At 42.4% G+C, this 25376-nt stretch overlaps 1 protein-coding gene across 2 annotated transcripts in view; it reads right to left on the reverse strand.

The window, feature by feature from the left end:
• Window positions 1–25376, reverse strand: part of TMPRSS7 (transmembrane serine protease 7) — a 48979-nt gene that overhangs the window by 14021 nt on the left and 9582 nt on the right. The window contains exons 5-10 of one of the 2 annotated variants that reach the window (XM_073328805.2): window positions 24337–24530; window positions 23212–23250; window positions 20497–20725; window positions 16176–16306; window positions 13903–14015; window positions 6894–7000 (exon numbers count right to left, since the gene is read on the reverse strand). In XM_073328805.2, coding sequence (XP_073184906.1) covers window positions 6894–7000; window positions 13903–14015; window positions 16176–16306; window positions 20497–20725; window positions 23212–23250; window positions 24337–24530 — 813 coding nt within the window. The remainder of the gene's footprint in view (window positions 1–6893; window positions 7001–13902; window positions 14016–16175; window positions 16307–20496; window positions 20726–23211; window positions 23251–24336; window positions 24531–25376) is intronic. The other variant, XM_078851303.1, reaches the window with a different exon arrangement.

Here is a 25376-nt window from a genome sequence, read left to right on the forward strand (position 1 = left end):
GGAGAAGCTCAGCATTGTGGATTGACTGGGGTAGGGAGAGAAGGCTGCTTTCTTAAATCTTAGTACAATTTTACTATGGCTAGCCTTCTCCTTGTCAGTTTGACTAGTGCCATTTGCAAGAGAAAACTTAATAGCAACAGGCAGCTCCTTAAGTCCCCAGTGTATTGATCATAGAATCACAGGACTGGAAGGGACCTCAAGAGGTCATCTAATCCAGTCCCCTGCACTCATGGCAGGACTAAGTATTATCTAGACGAGTGGTTCTCAACTCTGGTCCACCGCTTGTTCCGGGAAAGCCCCGGTGCACCGGGCTGGTTTGTTTACCTACCGCGTCAGAAAGTTTGGCTGATCGCGGCTCCCACTGGCCACGGTTTGCTGCTCTAGGCCAATGGGGGCTGCGGGAAGGGCAGCCAGCATGTCCCTCAGCCCGCACCAATTTCTACAGCCCCCCATTGGCCTAAAGCGGCGAACCACGGCCAGTGGGAGCTGCGATCAGCCGAACCTGCGGACGCGGCAGGTAAACAAACTGGCCCGGCCCGCCAGGGGCTTTCCCTGAACAAGCAGTGGACCACAGTTGAGAACCACTGATCTAGACACTGACAGGTGTTTGTCTAACCTGCTCTTAAAAAATCTCCAATGAAGGAGATTCCACAGCCTCCCTAGGAAACTTATTCCAGTGCTTAACCACCCTGACAGTTAGGAAGTTTTTCCTAATGTCCCTTGCTGAAATTTAAGCCCATTGCTTCATGTCTTATCCTCAGAGGTTAAGAACAAAAATTCTTCTCCCTCGTGGTAGCCTCTGAAACATTCCACTGCACGTACAGTAGAAGGGTTTGGAAAATATCACAGGACCAAAATCTGAAACAGAATCTAACAACTTAGGGAGCTTTCTTATGAGCTGGGTGTAGTGCAGGTAACTATGAGAGGTGACTTGTTTGTACTGCACCTTTAACTTTCTAGCAGTCTTCCTGCCAAGGGCAGATGCTATTCTGAGAGGTAGAGCTGATGCAGTGCAGAAGAGAACATACGTGCTGTCTCTTGGAGACTTATTCTGTTTTGTTCTTTCAGTTAGTGTGAAATAATTCAAAATGGAACTAGATTATAGTTCTATTCAGGGCAAAATAAATACTGGAACCCAAAAACTTCACCATGAAAAGTGAATGTTTTGAAAACATTAAGAAAATGTTACATTGAAAGTATATTTGGTATAGATATGACAAACAAACTGGTGGAAAGAAGTTCTCCAAATGGTCTTCTGGTGACCAGCCTAAGTGGTCCCCGTGTCCTCATAAAAATGTAGAATTCCAGCTGCCCTCTTATTCCTAAGGAGAGGGCAGGAAACAGTCAGAAGGATAAAGGAGGACCTGGATGTTTTGAGAGAAAGGGTACCAGGGAAAAAATAAGTTACCTGGCAAGCAACCACCAAGCCCACATCTACTATTAATATTCAAGGGCTTTTCCCTTTGAAAGCAAAGTCTTTAAACAAGTGGACTGAATGAAAGATGGAGAACTGCCTTGGGTGCACATCTCGTTTAAGCTGCCATCTTGGCAAACAGCTTCTCTGGATTTCTGCCTAGATGCCACTTACTGAATCTGAGAAAGCTAAATTGCCCATAGATGCCAAGAAACACTTAAGCCAGCCCGTCCAGCTGCATTTCTATGGCACCTTTAATCAAAAGATGCCACAGAGGCTGCACGTGATCTGTAGACACTGCCATAAAACAATACTTATATTTAGCATGTGTATACACACACACACACAATAAATATATATATAAAAAGAATGCCATCCATCAGCCTTTTAGACTCATTTTAAAAATAGGGTAAGCTTTTGAAAGTGGAAAAAATTCTGAGCAACATTTAAGCACTGAGGCTCGTCTAGAATTTGACAGTAATAAAGGAAAAGTTCCCCAAACTAACAGTTTATCATAAGGAATAATCTGTCAGCTTTAAGGCCTTACCTACACTAGCAAAATACCCATCATTATCAAGAGGTGATAGCAATGGAAGCAGTTGAATTGATGCTGAACACCTTTAATTTGCAAGCATAGCCAAGAGCAGAATTGTTTCAAAAACAACTTTGGTTAACACCTACTAAACTCAAGAAAGGATCGTAGGAATTATTGGATTTGGGGCACTGTTTGAGAAGGACTGATTTGTAGGCTGGAACTAGAAGTTACATTTTATTCATTCTGTTTATTATGGTACTTCTGTTGTATTAATTTAGGCTCAATATCTGGGCCAAATATCTGTTTAATGTTGGACAGTGACTGGGTCATGTAAACACTTTTAAACAAGGTTTGGTATACAGAGACCTCAACCAGCTTAATACCATGTCATACACATCGTTAATAATTTTAACCTTTTATTAAAGATACAGAAAAAAAGTAAGACTGGTGTTGACATTCACTTGCAACCTCACTGCTTGAAAAACACCAGGACAGCACAGAGTCTTACTTTGAGACCTGGCAAACTTCTAACAGCATCGGGCCTTTTAGGACACTGCTTTTAGTTGTCACTTTCTAATCACAGGCTTACAGCAGTGTTACAGAATACATAGGTTGGCCAGCTAAGCCAGACACTTATTAAACAGAAGGAAAAGGGAGAGAGATAGGCAAGAGAAAAAAGAAGGTAGGGAAGGAAAAGGACATATTTAGGTGCACAGGAGGAGAAAAGGGGGCAAAGTCTCACATCTCAGGTGGTGTTTAGGATTTAGCTGAAGCCAGCATTGATGGGGATGTCATGAGAGTCCCCCTCTGGCCAGGATATTTCTCAGGATGACAAAGGCCCCGAGGGGGGGGGGTCTCAAGAGATGGTGGGATGGCAGCCATAATGGCGAAGCTTGCTCTAGTAGCCAATTATTCCCCCAAAGTCTCTTTCAGAACCTCAAAAGGGAGCGATGGGTAGAATTCCCCAGCCTCATTATTTTGTCCAGCAATTAGGCCTAGGTTCTGACACACCAATTTTCATTCACTGATCTCCAGTCCCCAACTCCTCTTGTTTACCAGGTATAATCTTAACACTGGCCTTGAGTTATATCAGTAGACCTTTTTGTTTGGCATAATTCAGTCAGTCTCTGTTTCGGATCTTTTCCTCCACATCACCATTTATCATTACAAGTTATTGTGACATCTTATGAACTTACAACTCACTTTTTACATTTGAGCTTACAATTAGGGTAAATTTCTAGGCCCAGTTATCGCAACAGGACCTGAACCACATTGTGCTAGATGCTGTATAAACAGATAAGAGTATATTCAATACAGAAGATAGCAGAGAAGTTAATCAGTCCACTTGTCATGAGGATTCAAGGAACTAATGGACATTAACCGGCATCTGTGTGCACCACAACCGTCTACTGTATAGAATGGAAAAGTTGTTCCTGTGAGGGGTTTTGGTGCAATAAAGCTCCCATGCAAAGCAAAATTAAGTATGAAGGAGATTCTGCTCCAGCAGCAAATGGAAAGAGGTATATGGCTTTTTAAATGGCACAAGAACAGCTATGCAAAGTGTGAGTTGTAAAACCCCAAACCATGTTCACACAGCTGAGCAGAAGGGAGCTCATGCACGTGCATTGTTGACCAAGCCCCCCCTCCCCCCCCCAGTTCTGTTGCCCTACTACTAGGAGCAGGGACTTACTGCATTTTGTCAGTGCCAATAGGAGTGTGTGTGGTTCATTTGCCACATGCTTGCTAACACTCCCACAGCAAGAGAGGACCTGCCAGAATGCGCACACAGCAGGAGGTTTATTAGACATCTGATTCCTCCCTACTAGCTAGCAGAGACCTGCTCCATACCTCAACTTCCTTCAATACAAGGGGGCCCCACTCTGCACCCAACACCTCCATAGTGAAGAAACCAGCTACCATACTTGACCACCTGCTCCCAAAGCCAGGAGAGACTGCCTCCTCTCACCCCCACAAGATGACCTGCCAGTGACTTCTGATGGGATGCACAATGAGATGCTGAAGCAGAGTAGTTTTTAAAACAGTCCCTTGTGGAAATGTTTACAGCTTATCACAGTATGTGGAATTCTTCTGGTGGTGTTTTCACACACAGAAACATTAACTATAAGACATCTATTTTTAGAAGCCTGTAAAAACTTTAGCAAAATCAGTTCTCAGAATGTGTGTGCTCTCTGGGTAGGCAGAAGTTTTTTGGGCTCACTGAATAGACAGTGAAAGTCATACAGTAGGACTAGTGGGTTCCTGACTGATTACTGTCCCCATGTAATCAGAACAGACAGCTGTAGTAATTTTCGGATGCGGGGGTCCCAGTCATCACAGCTACAGTATATTCCAAGGCCTTACTCCAATCCTCAAAACCACACCAGTCTCCAGCAGCGTTTTAACCAGGTTCACCCAACATAGTTAATGCTGTCGTTAGAACTGGTCAGAAGTGCATTTATTTTCCAGACACTTGCTGCAAAAGTTTGTTTAGTTAAACATCTGGTTTTCCTTTGAAAAGCAGTTTCAATGGAAAATTTGACCCAGCCCTAGCTGTAATATCACCAGGTTACCAAGATCAGGAATATGGTCCCAGTCCTCACATTCGAAAATTACACCACTAAAATAAAGTTACCATGGGCCATACTTTAAAAAAAAAAGAAAAAAAGTCCTATGACTCAGCAGGCAAGCAGCTGGACCATAATTATTTTAAAAGAGGCTCTTCATGGAGAGATTCCCACTAATAAAGCCCCACCCCAGCTTCATTTTCAGATATCACATTGGATATGAAATCGTCCCAGAAGTCTTCTTACATCCTAAATCCTTCAAGGTACTGTGACAATATGTATCCCTATATTGACCCTTTTTACAGTTTTGCACAAAGTATGCCTTGTGAGGTATCATTTGAAAACTCATACTTTGCTGATCATTACTGTCCTGTAAAATATGTTTGACAACATGGTATGTAAAGTTATAAGATTCTACTCTATGACATTGCTGAGACATGTTCCGAGTTTAGAAAAGCAGGCACAAACCAGTTCCTCAGAGACGAAAGGCAAACTGATGCCTCAGACAGATGTCAACAAAATCAAATCGACTATCACCTGGTTAAGAGACCATTCTTTGGCAAGAAAAAAGGATGTGGGCAAGATATCTACATTTTGGCAAGGAAATAGCGAGAGGTTCCTGTCCCCACAGACTTGGTCTCCTGAACCTCAGCTGGGGGAGATTTTCAAAGAAAAAGAGAACTATAAGAAAGGGGAACAGATGCCCCAAAATACTCCCCCCTTTCTCTCCACTCAAAGTATCAACACCTCCTAAAAGACAAGGCAAGTAACACTGAACTGGAGGAGGGATCCTGGCTGAAAGGAATCCAGCCAGTAAGACTGCTGAAGCATGTGGTGAGAGAGACCTTTTCTTTGAATTCATTTAGCTTAAGTTAGATATTAGTTTGTGATTTACCTTTTTTTTTCTTGTAACCAATTCTGACTTTTGTGCCTCATTACTTGTAATCATTTAAAAATCTCTCTTTCTGTAGTTAATAAACTTGTTTTATTTTTTTTATCTAAACCAGTGTGATCAGACTGAAGTGTTTGGAAAACTCCATTTGAAATAACAGGATTTGTGCATATATCATTTTCTATTAATAAAATGATGGACTTTCTATGAGGTTGTGTTGTTCAGGAGAGAGCTTGGCAGTACAAGACACACATTTCTGGGGGAAAGTCTAGGACTAGGAATTTGCTGGTGTTACTCCACAGTGTAATTCAAGAGTGGTTGGCCATAGCACTCATACTGTATAGCTGGAAGTAATTTACATGATGGAGGCTGCGTGTGAGCAGACCAGGAGTGGTTACTCACAGCAAAGCAGTGTAAGAGACACCCCAGTCTGGAGAATTGAGGGGATACAGCTATTCAACAGTCCAGATTGTACCCTGGGGAATTTCACAGGTACTCTATAACTAGTTCAGGAAAAAATGAAGTCCTCCGGATGTCTATTTGATATGGGAAGTACTTAGTGTCCATGTAGTACAGTAACCAGCTTCCATAAAAAGTCAATGCCAGAAGCTTCAGAAGGAGGTTGAGCCTCTCATTTAAATACTTAACTGTATAGGATTATAACAATGGGAAGGCATTTTTTCTAGCTAGTGAGCTTTTCATATCCTCAAGTAGGCCCAAACTTGGACTAGTTTCCAAAGCAGGTTCAGAAGTTAAAGTTTGAGTTAACAGCTAACTGGATTTGATGTTCCAGTAAAGCAAGATTGTGGGGGCGGGGGAGAGCGGGGAACCCAACAAGTAAAGAGTGAAGGGAAGGGTTAAAAAAAACCAACAACCTGCAACAGAGTGAAAAATGGATGCAAAGAGCCTGTGGGGGGAAAACTAAAGAATCAGCAATATTCTAATGACAGGTAAATGTACCACACACAGGGCACACAACTATGCCAGCTTAGCACTTTGGGTAGGGGATGGGGATAGGGACAGAAGAACCATGCCTTCCCTAATAAAGTCCTCATGATACCTGATATGCTTTCACTAGACTCCAATAAGATTCAATATCTCTTTTGAGCAATCATGAAATTAAGTTACAGGTTAAAAAGTTGTACAAAAAATTCAGTTTGATTAAGCCGGTGAACCCAAAGCTATTTTGCATGGTTCACAGGACATCCGTCTTCATAACATTCTCCCATTCCTATCTCTTGCATGAGGAGAGAGAGAGAGAGAGCCCTTCTCTTCAGCCTAGCTGTTCTTTTAATTAGAAAAATATCTGATTTTAGGTTTATAGTTATACAAATCATTCCAAACAAAGGGGCATGTTACAGATGCTATGCTTGTTGCTGAATCTCTCTTCTTCCCCCTTTTTCTAAGAATTACTTAACCCAGATGCCTCAGTAGCATGAATGAGTTTACCGACAATTCCTAGTTTAATAACCATGTGGAAATACTTACATGTGTTCATTAATTCTCCACCATCCCCGCTCACAGCCCTTGATGCTCTTCTCACTGATAGTGTAGTTATGAAACTTCAGTGCTATACCCAGGCTCTTTTGAGGAGTCTGTAGCAAACAAGCAGGAAAGCTGGTAAAAACATTTTGTGCACACAGGGAATTAAAATCTTTAGATTTGTCTTAACAATTATTATGCTCTCGAGATACCAAGCTACAGGGGAGCACTGGCTTGCACAGTTCAACAGAGAGCACCTGAGCAGGCCTGATGGTTTTTCAGCTGCCAGCAAAAGCTAAGGTTGGCAGAGGCCAAGTGCAGCTGCAGGCTTTCCATCCCTCTTAAGCAAACAATCCTTTCCTCTTCTGACCATATATGGAATGCGGCTTTCAAACTGAGATCAAAGGCCTCTGGCTATTCCAACTTCATTAGAGCAAGGGCAGACAGCCATGGCTGACTGACAGCTAAGACTCTGAGGTACATACTGAGTTCTCCATAACATCATGCTTTTTGGTAGCGCATTGCATCCAGAGAATTTCAAAGCATTTTAAAACCCAGAGTAAGCCTGAGGATATCACAGACGTATGTAATCAACAGAGGTTCCACTTTACAGGAACAGAAGGCAAGTGACTAGAAGCTAGTAGTCATGATCTCATCACTACCTTTTAATGATGAGAGAAGTATAATTTGGCCACACGCACAGCATTTGCACAGTGCAGCACTAGTGCTTGGCTCGAGTTAGTTCTTACATACCAAAAAGCAATTCCTGTGTCTGTTGTGAAGGGCCTTTTGAGTTAAGAATAGTAGGGGACAAGGTAAAAGCTCTCAGCAGTCTGGAGCAAGTTCACTATAGCCCCAGTTCTTCTCCCTTCATACTCGGTCATTCCAAATGTTCTTATCTAGTTTCCAACAATACAACAGCCACTCAATCTGTTCCCTTTCTATCTCTTATTCCTTGCCTGGTTCTCTAGCTCCCCTACTCATCCCCTCCTCGTTATCTATATATGCAGTTCTTTTTCACTATTCACCATGCAGCACTTCATTTTATTTGCTTTCTCACTTTTTGCTGACTTCAGTTTGAACATTCTAACATGCACATAAGAACACCACTAACTCATGCCTCTTCAGTGAGTTACTCCTTCCCTCCCCCGCAACTCCTTGAGTGTGATTGATGGCTCTTTCTGATGCTTTGATTTCCTCTCCTTTAACTCACTTTAGGTTTCCATCCATTTCCACTCTACCAATACTGCATTTATCAAAGTTCCCAGTTGTTTCCATGCTTTCTATTGAGGCTCACATCTCTCCTCTGCTTAAGTATCCTAACAGCTCAAGACCAATGTGGAAAAATCTTAACTCCCTCCCATCACCGTGAAAAAACACCATTGTCCTCCTCAATACACATGTTTGAAAGCTTCTGTTTGGTTTTGACTCTTTCCTCCCACATCAAAACTATTAAGTCCCGATGGATTTCCTCCACTCTGTCTCTAGAGAGTCCAACTTATCTCCTGTTTCAGAGTAGCAGCCGTGTTAGTCTATATTCACAAAAAGAAAAGGAGTAAATTTCGCACCTTAGAGACTAACAAATTTAAGCTATATCTATATTTTGGCTCTTCCACATGAACCCTGCTCCCAAGCTACTCAAAATCCTACCACCAAAAAAAGAGCAGCTACTCCCCATTCTGAATCTCTTCACCTCCTTCCTCATCCAATTCAAAATTTTTCACCACTTTTAATACACTATTGCTGTGTAGATCACTGCTCTTAGTTATTTCCTTTGATGCCCTCCTGCTATCTACACTGACTCGCTCTTTGTTTGTTCCCTAATACCTTAACGAGTTCCAAGGGTACAAGGTAAGTTAAACAGAGTTGTCGGGCTTCCATTTTCCAGAAGGGACCAGGATACATTGCAGAATGCAAAGGGAAGGACTTCCAAGTGGGAGATCATTCTTCAGTTCTCTGGTAAAGCACAGAGTTTAGTGTCCCTGCAGCTCTCATGATAGAACTCTCTTTTGTCCTCTAGATAAACTCCTCCCCACATTCATGCTGATAATAGTTAGGCTGCTGGTGTACCGAGAACACTAGCTAACATGCTGACCAATATTGTCTCATTGATTCCTTGTGCTCCCCAGTTTGTCTGTATCCATCTGCTGGCTGATCCTTAGACTGTAAACTCTTCGGGGCAAGGGCCATTTTGTAGTTGTGTTTGTGCAGTGCACAGCACAATGGGGCCCTGGTCTATGACGGGGACTGCTACACACTACCACAATACAAATAATGACAGTTAAAATGAAAAAAAAGTTCTAACATACTGAGAAAAGTGACCAAAGTTTTCCCAAAAAATTGTGGAAATTGGTCGGTCTCCACAGTGAAACAAGGGCAACATTTTGAATCTGGTTTTTTTGTTTGTTTTTTTTGGTTGTTTTGTTTTTAAACCAGCTTCGTTTTCTTTGTAATAACCTGAGCCCAATACTTCCTATAATAAGATCCTGTTTTCAGTTGCTTACAACTGCAAACCTAAACTGTGTGTGGGCTGAAGTTTTCTGTGCTGGAAGTCTGATACAGGCTAAATATTTCTGGCAAACTATTTCAGCGGTTTCTGAGAACAAAAACTCGGGCAAAATGTTTTGCCCATGTTAAAAAACTGACAACCAGACTGGGTGAAAAAAATTTTGCCAATATTTTAATGACCAAAAAATGCAATTTCAGTAGCAGCAAAACTATTAGTGAATTTACTGAAAAGTTTCAACCAAACCAAAAAAATCAAAATGTACCAGTAATGTTGAAATGTACAGTTACATTTCAGTATTACCAAAACATTTCAATTTTTCAGGCCGGAGTCACAAAGTGGGGGAGGGGGAGGAAGAGGAGGTGGTGGTTCCACTGGCCTCCTCATAATCTTTAGCCCAGGGGATAGGGCACTAACTGAGGATGTGGGAGACCTGGATTCAATTGCCCCCTCTACCTGAGGTGGAGAAGGGATTTTAACTTGTGTTTCCCACATTTGAGAAGAGTGCCTTAGTCACTGAGCTACGAGATATTCTGGCATGGGTCTCTCTAGTCTATTCTACACAGGTTTTTATATTGTGCTCATGATGGTAGTATTTGAGCACCTTCCAATTGTGAGTTAAACCAGGAGACTGCACATCTATCATGCAGCGTTTGTTCCCTCAGGCTGTCCACACTTTGAGCTATGGGCATAATTCCCAGCTTGAGGAAAGATACCCAGGCTAGTTCCGACAGAACTAATGCACTAAAAATGGAGCATAGCCACGGTGACATGCTGCCCTGAATACGTGTCTCAGACAGCAAGTGCTCAGGGTGGATGGCCCCTCATACTGCCACAGCTATACTCTTTTTAGTGCACTAGCTCTGATGAAGCTAATGCAGGTATGTCTCCTCAAGCTGGGAATTACACACCACCTCGAAGAGTAGACATTGCCACACTCTCCTGTTGAAGCAGTTCCAATTTGTATAAATAATTAATATGACTGGAGCAGGGACTCCAAGCTACAGACTCAGTCTCTTTTCCTGGTGAAGTGACTGTTCACTGACATCACAAATAACTAGGACTTGTCACTATGAATCCTGAAATGTACAATGCACGAAGAGTGCCTGCAGATCCACGGATATGAGAGGAGAACACAGAGGCGTTCAAAGTAATATTACTACAATTCAAGGTGTACACAAGACCCCACTTTTATTAAATGACCATCCAAAAAGGTACCAAGTATTTTGCAACATTAGTTACCTGCATTTATCAGCCACCTCTTCAACACAAGTAAAGACTGTGCAGAATCAGTCTGAGATGTTTTAGAAGACTGGCTGAACCGTTTGGAGTTGAGATGATCAGAAGGCAAACACTGTCTACACACAGCCTGGGGACAGGTGTCACTGCACTTCACGCTGTTTTGCATTGCTTTACATTTGTATACATTAGCACCAGGGGCCAGATTTTCCAAAAGAGCTGAGCTTCCCTTTAGGCAGCAAAGTGACTGTTGGGTGCTAAGGTGTTGACAAATCTTGCCTTACGCATTAAATGAGAGGCACTTAATTCTGGCGCAGAGGTGAAAGTAAGCCGGTACGGTCAGGTCCGGAGTACCTGTAAAAAAAGATCCAGTAGTGTACTGGCAAATAAGTGGAGCATTCAGTACCGGCTCACTTTCACCTCTTTTGGCTGCAGAACAAAAAGTTCAAACTAAAAGCTAATAAAAGCTTGGAAAGGGAAAACTCATTGTCACATTTGTGTTGTTGTTTCTCTCCCTCTCCTCCTCCAGCCCACGGTTCCCCCCGACCCCCGCACTAAGCAGGGGCTCCCCTCTAGCTTGTAGCAGGAAGCAGGAGGACTGGCTGAGGGAGAAGCCTCCCCAGGTAGCCTGCTGCCTGCATAAGAACAGTTTAAATTTAGCTGTTCACTCCGTGGTCTGAACCACAGATTCCGGGCTATTTCTGGCTTCCTTGTTAATTTCACTCAGGGTTGTTGCTGGGAGCGGGGTAGAGCGGGTTGTGTGAGACCAAGGCAGGGGCAGAAATACAATAGCCATTTGGCTGCACAGCTTAAATCCAGAGGTAATAAAAGCCAGTGGAAGGGGAAAACTCACTGTCACATTGGTTTCTCTCCTCCTCCAGCCAGGCTGCAACAGGGCTAGGCTCAGTGCTTCCCGGAACCCTCCCACTCAGCAGAGGCTGCAGCGGCTCCCCTCTAGCTTGGAGCAGGGGGACTGGCTGAGGGAGAAGCCTCCCCAGGATGTGTGCTGTTTGCATAAAAACAGTTTAAACTTGCTGCTCCCTCCCTGGTTCAGACTGGGATTCGGGGCTCTTTCTGGCATCCTTGTTAATTTCATTCACAGTTGTTGGGGTGGGGGGGTGAGACCAAGGCAGGGGCAGAATATAATAGGCATTTTACTGCACAGCTTAAATCCAGAGGTAATAAAAGCCAGTGGAAGGGGAAAACTCACTGTCACATTGAGAAAAGGAGGACTTGTGGCACCTTAGAGACTAACCAATTTATTAGAGCATAAGCTTTCGTGAGCTACAGCTCACTTCCTCAGATGCATATCGTGGAAACTGCAGCAGGCTTTATATATACACAGAGAATATGAAACAATACCTATTTCATATTCTCTGTTTCATATTCTCTGTGTATATATAAAGCCTGCTGCAGTTTCCACGATATGCATCTGAGGAAGTGAGCTGTAGCTCACGAAAGCTTATGCTCTAATAAATTGGTTAGTCTCTAAGGTGCCACAAGTACTCCTTTTCTTTTTGCGAATACAGACTAACACGGCTGTTACTCTGAAAACTGTCACATTGGTTTCTCTCCTCCCTCCTCCTCCAGCCAGGCTGCCCAACAGCCTAGGCTCCCTGTTCCCCCCACCCCCTCAGCAAGGGCTGCAGTGGCTCCCCTCTAGCTTGGAGCAGGGGGACTGGCTGAGGGAGAAGCCTCCCCAGGATGCCTGCTGTCTGCATAAGAACAGTTTAAATTTAGCTGTTCACTCCCTGGTCTGAACCCTGGAATTAGGGGCTATTTCTGGCTTCCTTGTTAATTTCACTCAAGGTTGTTGTACCAAAGCCTGGGCAGTTCTTTTCTGCCCCCTGGATGAGGCGATCTTCAATAATATAACACACAAAAAATACAATCAAAATCAGGAATCATTTCCAAGTTCAAATCTATCCCATTCCCTCCCCAGCAGAGGATTATGGTTGTGATGTCCAAACTGCTTGCAGATCCTCTTTGAAATGTTACTGTTTAAAGAAAAACAAAAACATGGAGAACATGGTGGGAAGATGTGTTCTGATGATCGGGGTTTATTTTGGGCAAAGCAATTTTGGTAAAACAACTAAAGATTCACAGGGAAAGCAAATAGCCCCATAGACAAAACCACAAAGGACTGGAGGGGAAAACTGGATATTCAGGGAAATTATTGTGCCTCCTTTGAAAGAAATAGTAGTTTTCATTCCACCCTCTTTATATATTGCATTAAACACCTGAAATGTCCTGAGGACATAGGGGCTCAGATCTCTTTTTGTTTTGTGGGTGTCGGTGTCCTGCAGAGTGCGGAGGCTGAAATTGACAAAACTTTCTCTAAGTATCTTGTATATTTCATGGCAGTTATTCTAGTTGTCCTTCATTCACCCCAGTCTTCCCCTACTAATAGCCACCCATTGGTGTGTCCCTGCACCCTTGCAGCTAACACCTCAGGAACTTCTGCTTAATGTGTGCTGCTTAATGGCACCTTGCCCCTGGACGGGGGGCTGTTGGTCCGATTCCTACACTAAAGAGCTATCTTTTCTGAGAGATCCATCCATACTGGACATATACATTTAGAACATACCTGGAATAAGAATAGATTTAGATCTAAAAAGTCAGAGATCAAGGATTGTTTAATCTCCCTCCCAGGCACATAAAAGTGTGGGTTGCTTGTATTTGGACTGTACGGGTGAGAAATGTAACTTACTTCCACCTCTGGCCCCGCCCCTTCTGCCTGAGGCCCCGCCCCTTCTGGGGGGAGGGGAAGAGTGGGACCCGTACCGGTAAGAGCTGTATTTTACTTTCACCCCTGCTCTGGTGGAAAATGCGATACCAGCTGCGTGAATGCTGAGCACTTACAATCTGGCCCCACATCCCAGGTGAATGGCAGCAGACAGAACACACTTTTTGTTACACAAGTGACTTCACACCTGCACATTTTAAATTATTTATGTCTAAGCATTTCATGAATAATTCTTGTTAACAAATAAATCTGATTTAATCTCCTGGCTTTTCAAGTAAAATTCGCAGCCACTGTTATTGCAGACCCGCTTGTCTATTTCGAGATGCTACTTTCTGTTGGGCCTTTCAGTGGTTACTTTCTAGAGGTGCCAATGCATTGCATGTATTCAGCAATAACCATTCTACAAGATGACTACCCCATTTCTCAGAAAGCACGTCACTACCTACCAAAAGCCTCCCTTTGGCCTACTCTTAGGATTCTGTTGCCTAAATTGTGCAAAATGCCTAAAGAAGAATAGACATTACCTGAAAATTCCACGTACAAATGCATTTTGGAGGATAGTAGCTTGGATAATATGGACTCACAATTCGCCCCTCAAAGTCAGTTTTCTCTTTTGTCAATATACTTTTTCCACATTCTAAAAACAGAAATATTTTGGTGAGGTTTCACATTATTTTAAATATCCCAGTTTTGGAGCCTGTTGGATAAGTGTCTAAGTTAGTTGCTGTCCTTTGGCTACACAACAGGACAACTTAAATGTTCTGTTCTGGCCCACCCACAAAAGATCAGAGGTCAGAGCTGTACAAAAATAGCAGCAGCAGAGTGGCACTGAAAATGCAGACACTGAACTGGCAAGCTCCAAGAATGCTGCCTCAGAAAATCCACTCCATGTCTCTCCCAAAACAAGCAAGTCACCAGATCACATTAACTGTTCGGTCCTCAACAGCTGCCAACTAACAACCTCAAGCCAACACACTGCAGCTCAAAAGTAGAGGTGGCTCACAGAAGTCATTTTACAAGACCTTGTCAGACTGATGAGCTGTATTTCGTGTTTGTAAAAAAAAAAAAAAAAAACCCACACAGTGAGTTTATGTCTGAAAGTTTACTTTTTAAAAGTTTAACCACACTCAGTTATACGGACCTAAAATATTACCAAGTAGTATATTTGCAACCAAAACACATCTGCATTGTAGTAGTGCATGAGAATCTCTGTTTTATAAAGCCCAGAAGGACCATTGCCATTATATTGTCTGATCGCCTATATAACACAGGCGTTAGGGACTTCTCAAAATAATTCCTGTTTGAACTAAAGCATATCTTGATTTCCAAAATTGCTATTGCAGGAGAATCCACCAGGACCTTCAGTAAGTTGTTCCAATGGTTAAACATCCTCAATATTAAAAATTTGCACTTATTTCCACTCTACGTTTGTCTAGCTTCAGCCTCCAGCCATTGGACTAAGTTATACCTTCATCTGCTAGATCGTAGAGCCCTTTTTCATCAAATTTCTGTTCCCCAAGCAAGTACTTTTAGCCTGATGAAGTCACCTCTTAATCTCAAAGAGAAAATGAAAAGAAATGGATTATTTACAAAGGTCTAAAACCTGCTTGTCTATATTTATTGCCCAAACAGAGAAATTTAAAACGTAAACAAGATCTGAAGAGTTAAACAACAAAATTGCTTGAATGCTGAATACTTTAGTACTCAACACCTTCAGTCTTAGTACTGCCAGTCAGACTCCAGCCTGTAGGAGCAGCTGCATAAGTAGCTAAAGCAGGGACCCAGGAATGCTAATAATCTCAGAGACTGGATTTGCTCTGCCCTGTGCTGATTGGCTGTTTGCTTCAACCCCTCCCTCACCATCTCTTCTCCTCAGCTTCACGCCACACCTGCCCCTGCAACATCCCCTCTCCTTTCAGTTTCCTTTCCATGTAACTTTTCCCCTCCTTACTCCCCACAACTCATACCCCACAAGCCAAGAATAAAATTGTGGCACCAACATGTTTGCCACCATCATATCATTCACTCTACTTGTCCATTATACCCATTTCCCCTACCCTGTGTCTGTCTCATTTAGACTATGAGCTCTTTGGGGGCAGAGACTGTCTAGTGCGCTGTATTTGTACAGCACCTAGCACAATGGGGCCCCATTCCTGGTTGCCTCTTAAGCATTCCTCTTATAAACATGATTAATTAAAATAACATGTCCAAACACAGTATTTGTTTATGTTTATAAATGGACAATGGCCCTTCAGTTGGTCAAAAATCTGCAACAACTTCTTGTCTCACCCATAGTACTACACTGTGATCCCGAAAAGCTGCCTGCAGTAAATAATGACTTCTTAACAGGAAGCTGTGAGTGGGAGGAATAGTTTACACTTGTGTGCCTTATTTATAGACAGTCACTCAGTTAACACAACAACTCCATCTACTGGCATATTGGAGTTCAGGACTTGTGACTAGTTTGAAATACAAGTTCAGTCAAGTTGTTTTTAAATGTACTTCCATGACTGCTTTCACTTAACAATAGATAATCCAAACAAGCATGACCACAGGAAGGGAAAAAAAAATAGGGAAATTTTATCATGCTGGGAGTCAGCATGATAAAAAAACAATTCAGAAGAGAGAGAAGTGGGTGCTGAAGCACATGAGAGAGAGATTGAGATGATATAGGAGGTAGAAGAGAAAGAAGGACTAAAGGAAGCTGACCAGGAGTTATCCAAATTCATTAAGTCAGCCTATGGGGTTTGAGTGGCATCTCCATGAAAAATACAAATTCATTTAAATAATAACTTACTTTCTTGTGTAATGACCTCAAAGTACCCGTGAACTTCCTTCAGTTGCTGTATTTGTGTTGACTTAAACGTTACCAGCATCAGGTTATTTGTGGAAACAAATGACATTAATGAGATGGTTGGTTCACAAATTCTAAAGGAGAAAACAGTGACAGCACACACATGAATAGTATTGTATTAAAAGCACATCAGTGTTGTTATTAAATGTGCAAAGTTTCCATGGACAACCAAGTTTGTAAAGCCATCTTCCGTCCAAACTCTACTTTAAAATCACTGACCTGTCCTTCTAGAACAGAGGTGGGCAAACGACAGCCCGCGGGCCACATCCAGCCTGTGGGACCCTCCTGCCTGGCCCCTGAGCTCCTGGCCTAGGAGGCTAGCCCCCGGCCCCTCCCCCGCTGTCCCTCCTCCCCTGCAGCCTCAGCGCCCCGTGCCGCACCGCCAGCCACCGGTGCTCCAGGCAGTGCGGTAAAGGGCGGGGGGGTTGGATAGAGGACAGGGGAGTTGGGGGCGGTGTTCAGGGGGCGGGGGTGGGGATAGGGGTTGGGGCAGTCAGAGGGCGGGGAACAGGGGGGTTGGATGGGGCAGGAGTCCTGGGGGGGCAGTCAGGAAGGAGAGGAGGGGTTGGATCGGGAGGCAGTCAGGGGACAGGGAGAAGGGGGGGTTGGAGGGGGCAGGGGTCCCGGGGAGCAAGTCAGGAATGAGATGGGGGGGTTGGAGGGGCGGCAGGGGGGTCCAGGGGTGGTCAGGGGACAGGGAATGGTGGATAGGGTAGGAGCCCCGGGGGGGCCATCGGGGGGTGAGAAGCAGGGGGTGTGGGGTGTTGGGCCACGCCTGGCTGTTTGGAGAGACACAGCCTCCCCTAACCAGCCCTCCATACAATTTTGGAAACCTGATGTGGCCCTCAGGCCAAAACGTTTGTCCGACTCTGCTCTAGAAAGACATGTGCTTTCATACTATTTTCTGGTCAGCAATCAGTGAAGCTAGCTCATGGTTTGCTACTTTTGCTTTTAGCGGGGGTAGGGAGGTGTTTGGGGGTTTTCCATTTTAATACTGAAAATAAACCAGACAATGCACAAGTACTTCTGATCAACTGCACCATATTATTCTTTTTAGTTATAAAAGGACACTCCTCAGAGAAAAAAATCTGGCCCTGTCAGTTCCGGTGGCATTTCAAAGAGCAACACACACATTTGATCCCCACAACTTCTAGTGATGCATATGCCCTTCCATATTCTAGTCTTATTCACATTTCCAGCCCTCAAATCTTGCTTCCATACTAAATATAATTGCCAAAGTCTGCTGCTCTGTGGAACTCAAAGCTGAATGAGTCATTCAGAGACTTCACAGGACTCATCTCAGCTGCAACCATAAACAAAGCTGGTGGTGGGAAAGTTTCCTAAATGCCTTTTCCTTTTCTTATCCGTTAAACATGCCAGCTCTCCTTCCTCTCTCGTCATCATTTCACTCAGCTCCCCATCTCTCCTGTTCAGCTGCTTGACCATTTTGCCACCAAATGTCTCAGTCATTTATGTGATCACAGACATTCTCCATAACAGTTCCTCCCCCTTCTTCCTCACTCCCTGACTGACTGAGAGGTTGGGGACATGTCACTTAATCCCTTAAGGTCTCTTCCTTTTCCTCCCTCAGGCAGTATTGACATTTTTGATTCCCTCTGGATTTTTAAAGACACAAAGAGCAGAATCGCTCAAATTAAGTTCTTATCTATCCAGGTAGGTTAGATTTTCTGCCACAGAAATAAGATTTTTTTTATTCATATTGACACTATTGAAATGTTTGCCAAGATAATAATATTTTAAGAACTGGGTATGACAGAAGCCAATATCCTGGACTCGCCTTATGAAACAAAGATAAAAATTTGCTGAATTAAGTTAAACTCCACTGACCTGAAGCCTAGAGTGGGCGCCCTAGCAGGCCCATGGAGAGGGGGGAGAGGACAGGTACCATTTGTGATACTGGCAGGCCAAATGCCAACTCTTGCCCAGGCTACAGGCATTAGCTCAGAACTGACAACCTCGTAGCTGGAGACCAGGCCAGGTCACCTGTATGTGAGTTTTGCTCAAAATAGGTATTAGTCTCTAAAGAATGTATTTAGTGTTTAGACTCTAGGAAATGCTTGTATGTTGCTGCATGTATCAATCTCACTTATACTATAAAGATTATAAGGTAGTATTTAAGTGTTTGCTCTGAAATTGTAAACCCCCCCAATCAGGAGAGAAGCATTACCAAAGTGTGAAATACTAGTTTGCCACAGGAGCGGTTATCTCCTGCCCAACAGAAGAAGGCGCATAGACACCATTCAAACCATTGTGGACAAAAGGACTGTTGATTGCTCCCCTCCGCAACCCACGAAGAGAAGAAGTGCACATGAACTCAACCCATCATCATAAATTCTGGGAGAAGAGAATAAAAATCTCAGACAAGAGGAAACTGCATCTTTTTGGTTGTTTGAACGCTGGAGGGCCAGAGATTCTAAACTGAACTCAGAGATCCCCAGGGGCTGTGCCCTGAAAGACACTTTGAATAGACAGATCACTACAACTCTGTCACTCTTAGGATTTAGATGGTAACTCACTAGTGTGTGTGCATACGCTTGCTTTAACCTGTAAATAAGTCAGTCCTTTTTTCTAGTGAATAAACCTTTAAATAAATTTATTACAGTACCGGCTACAGGTATTGTCCTTGGTGTAGATCTTCTAGAGTATCAACTGATCTGGGGTAAGTGATTGGTCTCTTGGGACTGGAAGCAACCTGAATATGGTGTGACTTTTCGTTTAAGTGGCCATTTACCACTAAGTCCAGTTTGTCTGGGTGGCAAGATAGTCCCGTTAGACTTCTCCAGTCTGTCTGTGACTCCATAGTAAGACTGATATAGTGATCCAGACGTTCACATTTGTTACTGGCTTGGTGAAATCTAATTATAGAACTCATCGAGTTTGGAGGGTCTGCCCTCTTTTCTGAGAGTATGCCCTGAGGTAGGCACTCTCGGTCATGAACCACTCCAGACATGGTACCAGCTGTAAGGGCGAGCGCTGGGGGTGTGGGGGTGGAGACAAGCGAGCGGGAGGGTGGGGCCTCAGGGGAAAGGGGTAGGGCCAAGGTTCAGGCTCTGGTGGTCTCTCTCCCCCCCCACACACACACACTTACACTTTTAGGACGCTTTCACTCCCCTGACTCCAGGCAGCTTGACACCATTTCCCTGAACTCTTACATTCGTTAGTGAGACACACAAGAGTACAGATGACAAAACCAGTAAGAAAAAAAAAATGGTCTTATCACCTTTCTAAGAACCAAAACATTTACATTCTGAAGCCAATCACAGTCTGGCTGGTTCGGGGAAATTGTATTGGCCTTTCACAGTTCACTTACAGAAAAGTGTAACAAGGATGTTGCCACTAATAGTGGTCTGGAAACCTGTATGAACTGAGCCAGTGATCTCAGTAAAGTTTCCACAGGATGGGTGTTCAGAATACAAAATCCTCCACCCTCTTACTGGGCAGGAAAAAGGGATTTAAAGGGCTACAAAATTAAGCTTTCCATCTGTACATGGTGTTCCCTCCAGGTCAGAGTTGAATCACTTGAGCAGAGCAGAGTGGAAGAAGCGGTCACTGCCCATATTACTCCTGTACTCTATATTATTATTCCAATAGTATTCAGTGGACCCAATCAGGGCACAAGAACCCATTGTGCTAAGTACCACACAAACACAGAACAAAAATATCTGTCTGACCCTCCAAAAAAAACCCTGCTCACCAACTCTCTCCAGCTACAAAAATTCACAGTACTCAAACTTTTAAGTAAGGTATAAACTGTACAATCCTTAAAATACAAATATTACTTGCACTTGAAAGCCATAGGACAGCTGAGAAAAGATCACACAGTGGAACTGGAGTAGTGTCAGCAGAACCAAGATAGTAGTTTTTAGAGCAGTGCAAGGTAATCAGTTTTCACACAAGAAAGCAAAGTTTCTTGTCATCTCCTAATTTATTCAAAGGATGAAATTTTGAAATTTCTTCCAGTCTACCCATGCTTCCTGAAAGGAAATGGAAATTCTGCCCAATAACAAGCTGCATATTTTCACACTTTTGCATCTAAGTTAACAATTTACCATTTTCCAAATGCCTTTTCATTAGCAAGACCAGTTTTTCCACTCATTTCTTCACGTAAGATAATGAAGTTCATTATCATCATTTGTACAAAACACAAAATTTAGTGAGTACTTAAACTAAAAAGTAAAAACACAAAAAAACCTCATGAAAAGCTTGCAGAACCAAAGAATTCTCATTTAAAATATATACATACCGGTAGAGTATCTTACTTTTGATTGGCATCAAGGAGTCATAAATGGTCAGTGAGTCAGTGATGCAGTTATCTGCTTCAATGCGAATAGACGCTATAGAGAGACGAATTAGATGGCCCACTAATGCAATCAATTTGAAATAACAAATAATTCTCCCTGAGGTAGCAGTGATGTCCAGTGGAAAGTGCCGATGCAGACGATCTGCGTATAGATCATATATGCAATTTGTTCCTGTAGAAATACCACATTTTCAACATTAATATTGACTCACTGCACCTAGTCAAGTCGGGGTTGGGTGCGGGAGAAGGAGAGTGAAACAAGATGGACAAATGTAACAAGTGTTTTCATAAAGTTTCTTGTGAACAGAACATGCCAATATATCCCACTGGCTTTTACAGCCTTATTTATCCACAAGTCTATGATTAAAGACAGTTATAGCCACAAGAAAATTGGGAGAGAATAAAAGCAGGGTGCATGCCAGCATGAATAAATATTTGAAGAAGCATTTGCACTAGAAGTACTGTCATTTTGAAAAGCTGCTATTTGCACAATACATTTGACATACACAAGGGTTCACGGGTCAACAGAAAAAAGAGGTAAATTCTAATTGTTCATTGTGAAAAGTTTGTCCAGCCACATGGCAGAAATCTGTGAGATTTCTGGTCTTCACTGTGCACCATTGATTTCTAAGCTTCAGAACATCCAAAGTACACTGTTGTGTTGCTGTCATTAAGGTTTCTCAACTGAAGTGTCCATCTGCTTAGATATTGCTCTTTTACTTGTTAAAAGAAACAGGCTAACAATTCTGCCAGCAAGTGTCTACAGCGCAAATAGTACAAATTATTAGGGTTTGGTGCAACATTCCCAAGAAAGCCCCAAACCACATATAACTTGTCTGGTTTCAGTTTATGACAAAAATTGAAATCTGAACAAAGCTCATTGGAAAGTACCACTGAAGTTGGCAAACTTTAATTTAAGTTAAGATGAGCCAGTTTATGTAACTGTCAAGCCCTTAGTTTCAATTCAAAAAGCTTTGGGATTTTCAATTTATTCATACCTGAAACTCTTAGCACTATTCTTTAAAAGGAAAGAGGGGGAATACAAAAGAATTGGGCCCACACAAGGTAATTACCTCAGTCTTTACAAATGAAAAGGGTACATTTTCCTCAGCTCAGATAGTTACCCCCTTGAAACATCAATGAAAAGATTACTGGAATATTTGTAAATGCATCTGTGGGTGAACCCAAAAGCAGCTGTTTTACTATGTTGCAACTGGTAAACCAAATTAAATATTTCTCTTAACATGACGAGTAGCAGCAAGTTCCTAGCAAGGTTGCCAACAAGTCTTCTTTGCAGAAGTGTAAATTATTAGAGCTGAGAGGCTAATCAGTGGTGAGTTAATGCATGAAAAAGCAGGTATTTCTGAGGCTTTCAAATGTCCCTTAATATTCTTGAAATATTTATTCACATCAATGACTGAACAGCATAAATGTCACATACCTTCAACATAAACTCAATTTCTCTCTCACATAGTTCTTTTTTTTTTTCAGAATTAGTGCAGTTATTAGTCACCAAAAATCAGTTTTTGATTCATAACAGATGTTCATTCCACCCACTGCCCCCAGTACAAGATCAGCTTTGCTGACAACTAATTTTTATTAATTTCATTTGACTACAGTAATTTTGTGGGTTATTTTAGTAATTGTGAAAGTAAATCATTTCAATAACTAACTGAAGTCAGGCATGAAACAAGATAGCACCAGTGCAAGTTTTCCTAGACCACTCTGGAAAATTAATTTAAATGTTTACCTGCAGCCCCATGGTATTCCAGTATCAAGCTTCTTTTAGATACCAATTACCAACTGCTCTCACATACACAGTGAGTGTATCATGTGGACAAGGGAGGACTAGAACGTGATGTCATCTTTTCCATTCATGTTTAGGAGAGAGAATCTCAAACATCTGTTTGTATCAAATGGTCCTCTTTTTCCTTCTCCCCTCCCTCTTTTCCCATCTAGAGGAGCCACATACAGGACTAAATTAATGCAAGATCTGATCTTCATGTTATTGCCATTACCATGGAGTTGGAACACACATCTTGTACTATTTCAGTCCCATAAGTGGCTCCTTAACATACTTAAAAAAGCATGTAGAAAGAACCCTGTAGACCCCGTGCCAACTGCTGCTATGGCCTAGAATGAATCCAAGAAACAATCAAGTACATGAACATTTTAGCAAATGAGATCTGAGTTTCAAGCAACTCCGATTTATGGCAAGAGTGTGAAACCAAGTGAGGCTCTGCATGGTGTCAACCCCTAAGGTCAGGAAAAACTAAGCAGTTTTGAGCAACTTTTGCTTTAAGTTATGGGATTCATTCAGACACTAAACTCATTATGTAATTTCAGAGGGAACAAAGTGGAGGACAATAATACACCCCGAAAACCTAAGCCTTGGAGTTTCACACAGACATAATTATAAAGCATATATCGATAGTGGTTTGTGATGTCTATCAAAATACCACCAAACAATATTTTCAGAGACAGATTCTGTGCTTGGGCACAAGCAGGACTTTGACTGCAATGGCAGCTCCACACATACATGCCATGGCTGAATTTTACCCTGGTAGAACAAAACTGAGCAAATGCACATCTCATTACAAGGGAATAAAACATAGTGACTATGGAAACAAAACAAACAACCACCACCACCAAAATTACCTGTTCCAGTTGTTGAAGAATAATCTGATCGAAGCCCAGCTGCACTGGAAAAGAAATTAAAGTGAACCTGCTCATATTTTACATGGAATTCAAAAAATCTAATATTTAAATCTAGCCAAATCCATATAAACTTAGTAATGACTGCACTTTACATATTTCAGCTATCAGTTTCATAATACTCTGTGGAGAGTGTCTGACACCTGAATAGGCTCAGCAGAGAAAGAGCAGTGAGAATTCTGTGGAATAAATTCATATAATTTTAGTAATTCCAGCTCTCACACTTTTAAGGGAGATTCAACACTGAGAAAATCCCATCCATCCTAGAACCTGTCCAATTGCTGATCATCAGAAACCCTATTTGTTTCTCAGGCTACACACCTGCCAGAGTGTGCTATCTGGCCACTATGGAGGCAGAACACACAGTTTTGTGTTAGATCTTAGGGGCCCACACTGCTCAACTTGCACATGTTGTAATCTGATTTAGGGCCATGTCATCAGTGAATGCACTGAATGATGCATTACCCGTGTCCTCGTCCTCACTAAAATCTAAAGGCCCCCAACTGCGTGAGCTGCTGAGCACTCAACTGCCACTGAAGGCAGTAGGAGTTGAGCATGCTCAGCACCTTCAAGATTCGGCCCTTAATACAGGATAGGAACTTCCTGGTCATCAGTCACATAAGAAGTCTCTCACTGCCTTCCACAATCAGGGCACAGCCCCCTTTCTAGGCAAACATAGACGAGAAAGGTCCTCACCAAAAAAGCATGGTCCTTTGCCTTTGTTCTTAAAAAAACAACAATCCTTAGATTAAAGGCAAACAGATTGAACTAATGTTAGTGAGAGGACTGGGATTTGTGTCTTACAAAATCAGGAAGTTCACTCTTATGGTGCCAACAAATTAAACTGAATTCAAACCTTCCCAAAGTTGGGGAGCCTTGGGATTCAGTGCTTCAGTTCATCTTCCACCTGAAATGGGGCCTCGATGTAGCTTTTTGCTTTTATCATAAATTAATAGTGGAGCTGAGGATAGGAGACCTGGTAGTTTTATAACAGTTGCTATTCTAGGATAACAGACTTCTAATACATGAAGTAATTCATTAAGGATGCAGACATGTACAAATACTGACCACTCAACACAATGGAGTCCATGTCGACTGCAAGCCCTTGAAGGCTCCCCACTGAGGTCCGGTTGATGATACTTGTCTGAACAGAGTCCTTTAAAATGGCAGCCACACAGTCCTCGCAGAACACTTGGCCTTTAGCCTGTGGTACCACAAATACGATCCAAAAATGAATAAGAAGGCCTCCATTGTTGTTGTTACTGAAATTAAATGTACATATAGATTCTGTCATATTGCAATGTTCGTCAAATTGGACATTTTCATGGGCTTCTGGATAGTGATTTAGAAGAGTACGGTTCCCACTTTATATCTGGGTTCATTGTTTTGACACACTGGGCAGTCTCACTCTCTCTTCAGAAGACACGATTTAAGATCATAAACAATTAGAGTAACTTTCAGAGGGCCCCCACCTTCTACTGAGGCAAATGGAAATCTTTCCACCTGATTTGGAGTTGGCTTGGTTCCCTAAGGAATGAAGTAGCAATGAAGGAAAGATCATCTCTCCTATAATGTTATCCTTGAACAACCACTTTGTGGTATCCTAAAACAGTTTCTACTACTATTTAATCCTATCTTTAGGTTTCATAAGAGAACTGAGCCTCTATCTATCTTCTGTCTGCTCCCCTGGCTGAAGCCTGGTCTACATTTTAAAGTTATATCAGTATAACTACGTGGCTGGGGTGTGGTTTTACCACCAACTTAGTTAAACTGATACAAGCCCAAGCCTGGGCAGAGTTATACTGGTAGAAAGATACCTTACTGGTATAGTTAAATCTGGTCTATATATTAAAAAGTTTTTCTGACACAACTGTGTCAGTTAAGAGTGTGTTAAAATAAATAGAAAAGAAAAATTATTTATTTATTTTTGTCACACCCCAAACAGCTAACGCTATTCCAGCAAAAGCCCTAGTGTAGATGGAGATATTCTGGCAAAAAGTGTCATTTTGTCAGTGTAGAATGTTTTTTTCAGGGAACTGGTATAATTCTAAGTTGGTAAAACAACTCTTTTGCTGGAATAAGCTGAACCTGCACTAGAGAGTTTTCTC

This window comes from Lepidochelys kempii, chromosome 1, assembly GCF_965140285.1.
Source record: "Lepidochelys kempii isolate rLepKem1 chromosome 1, rLepKem1.hap1, whole genome shotgun sequence".
Lineage (NCBI taxonomy): Eukaryota > Metazoa > Chordata > Testudines > Cheloniidae > Lepidochelys > Lepidochelys kempii.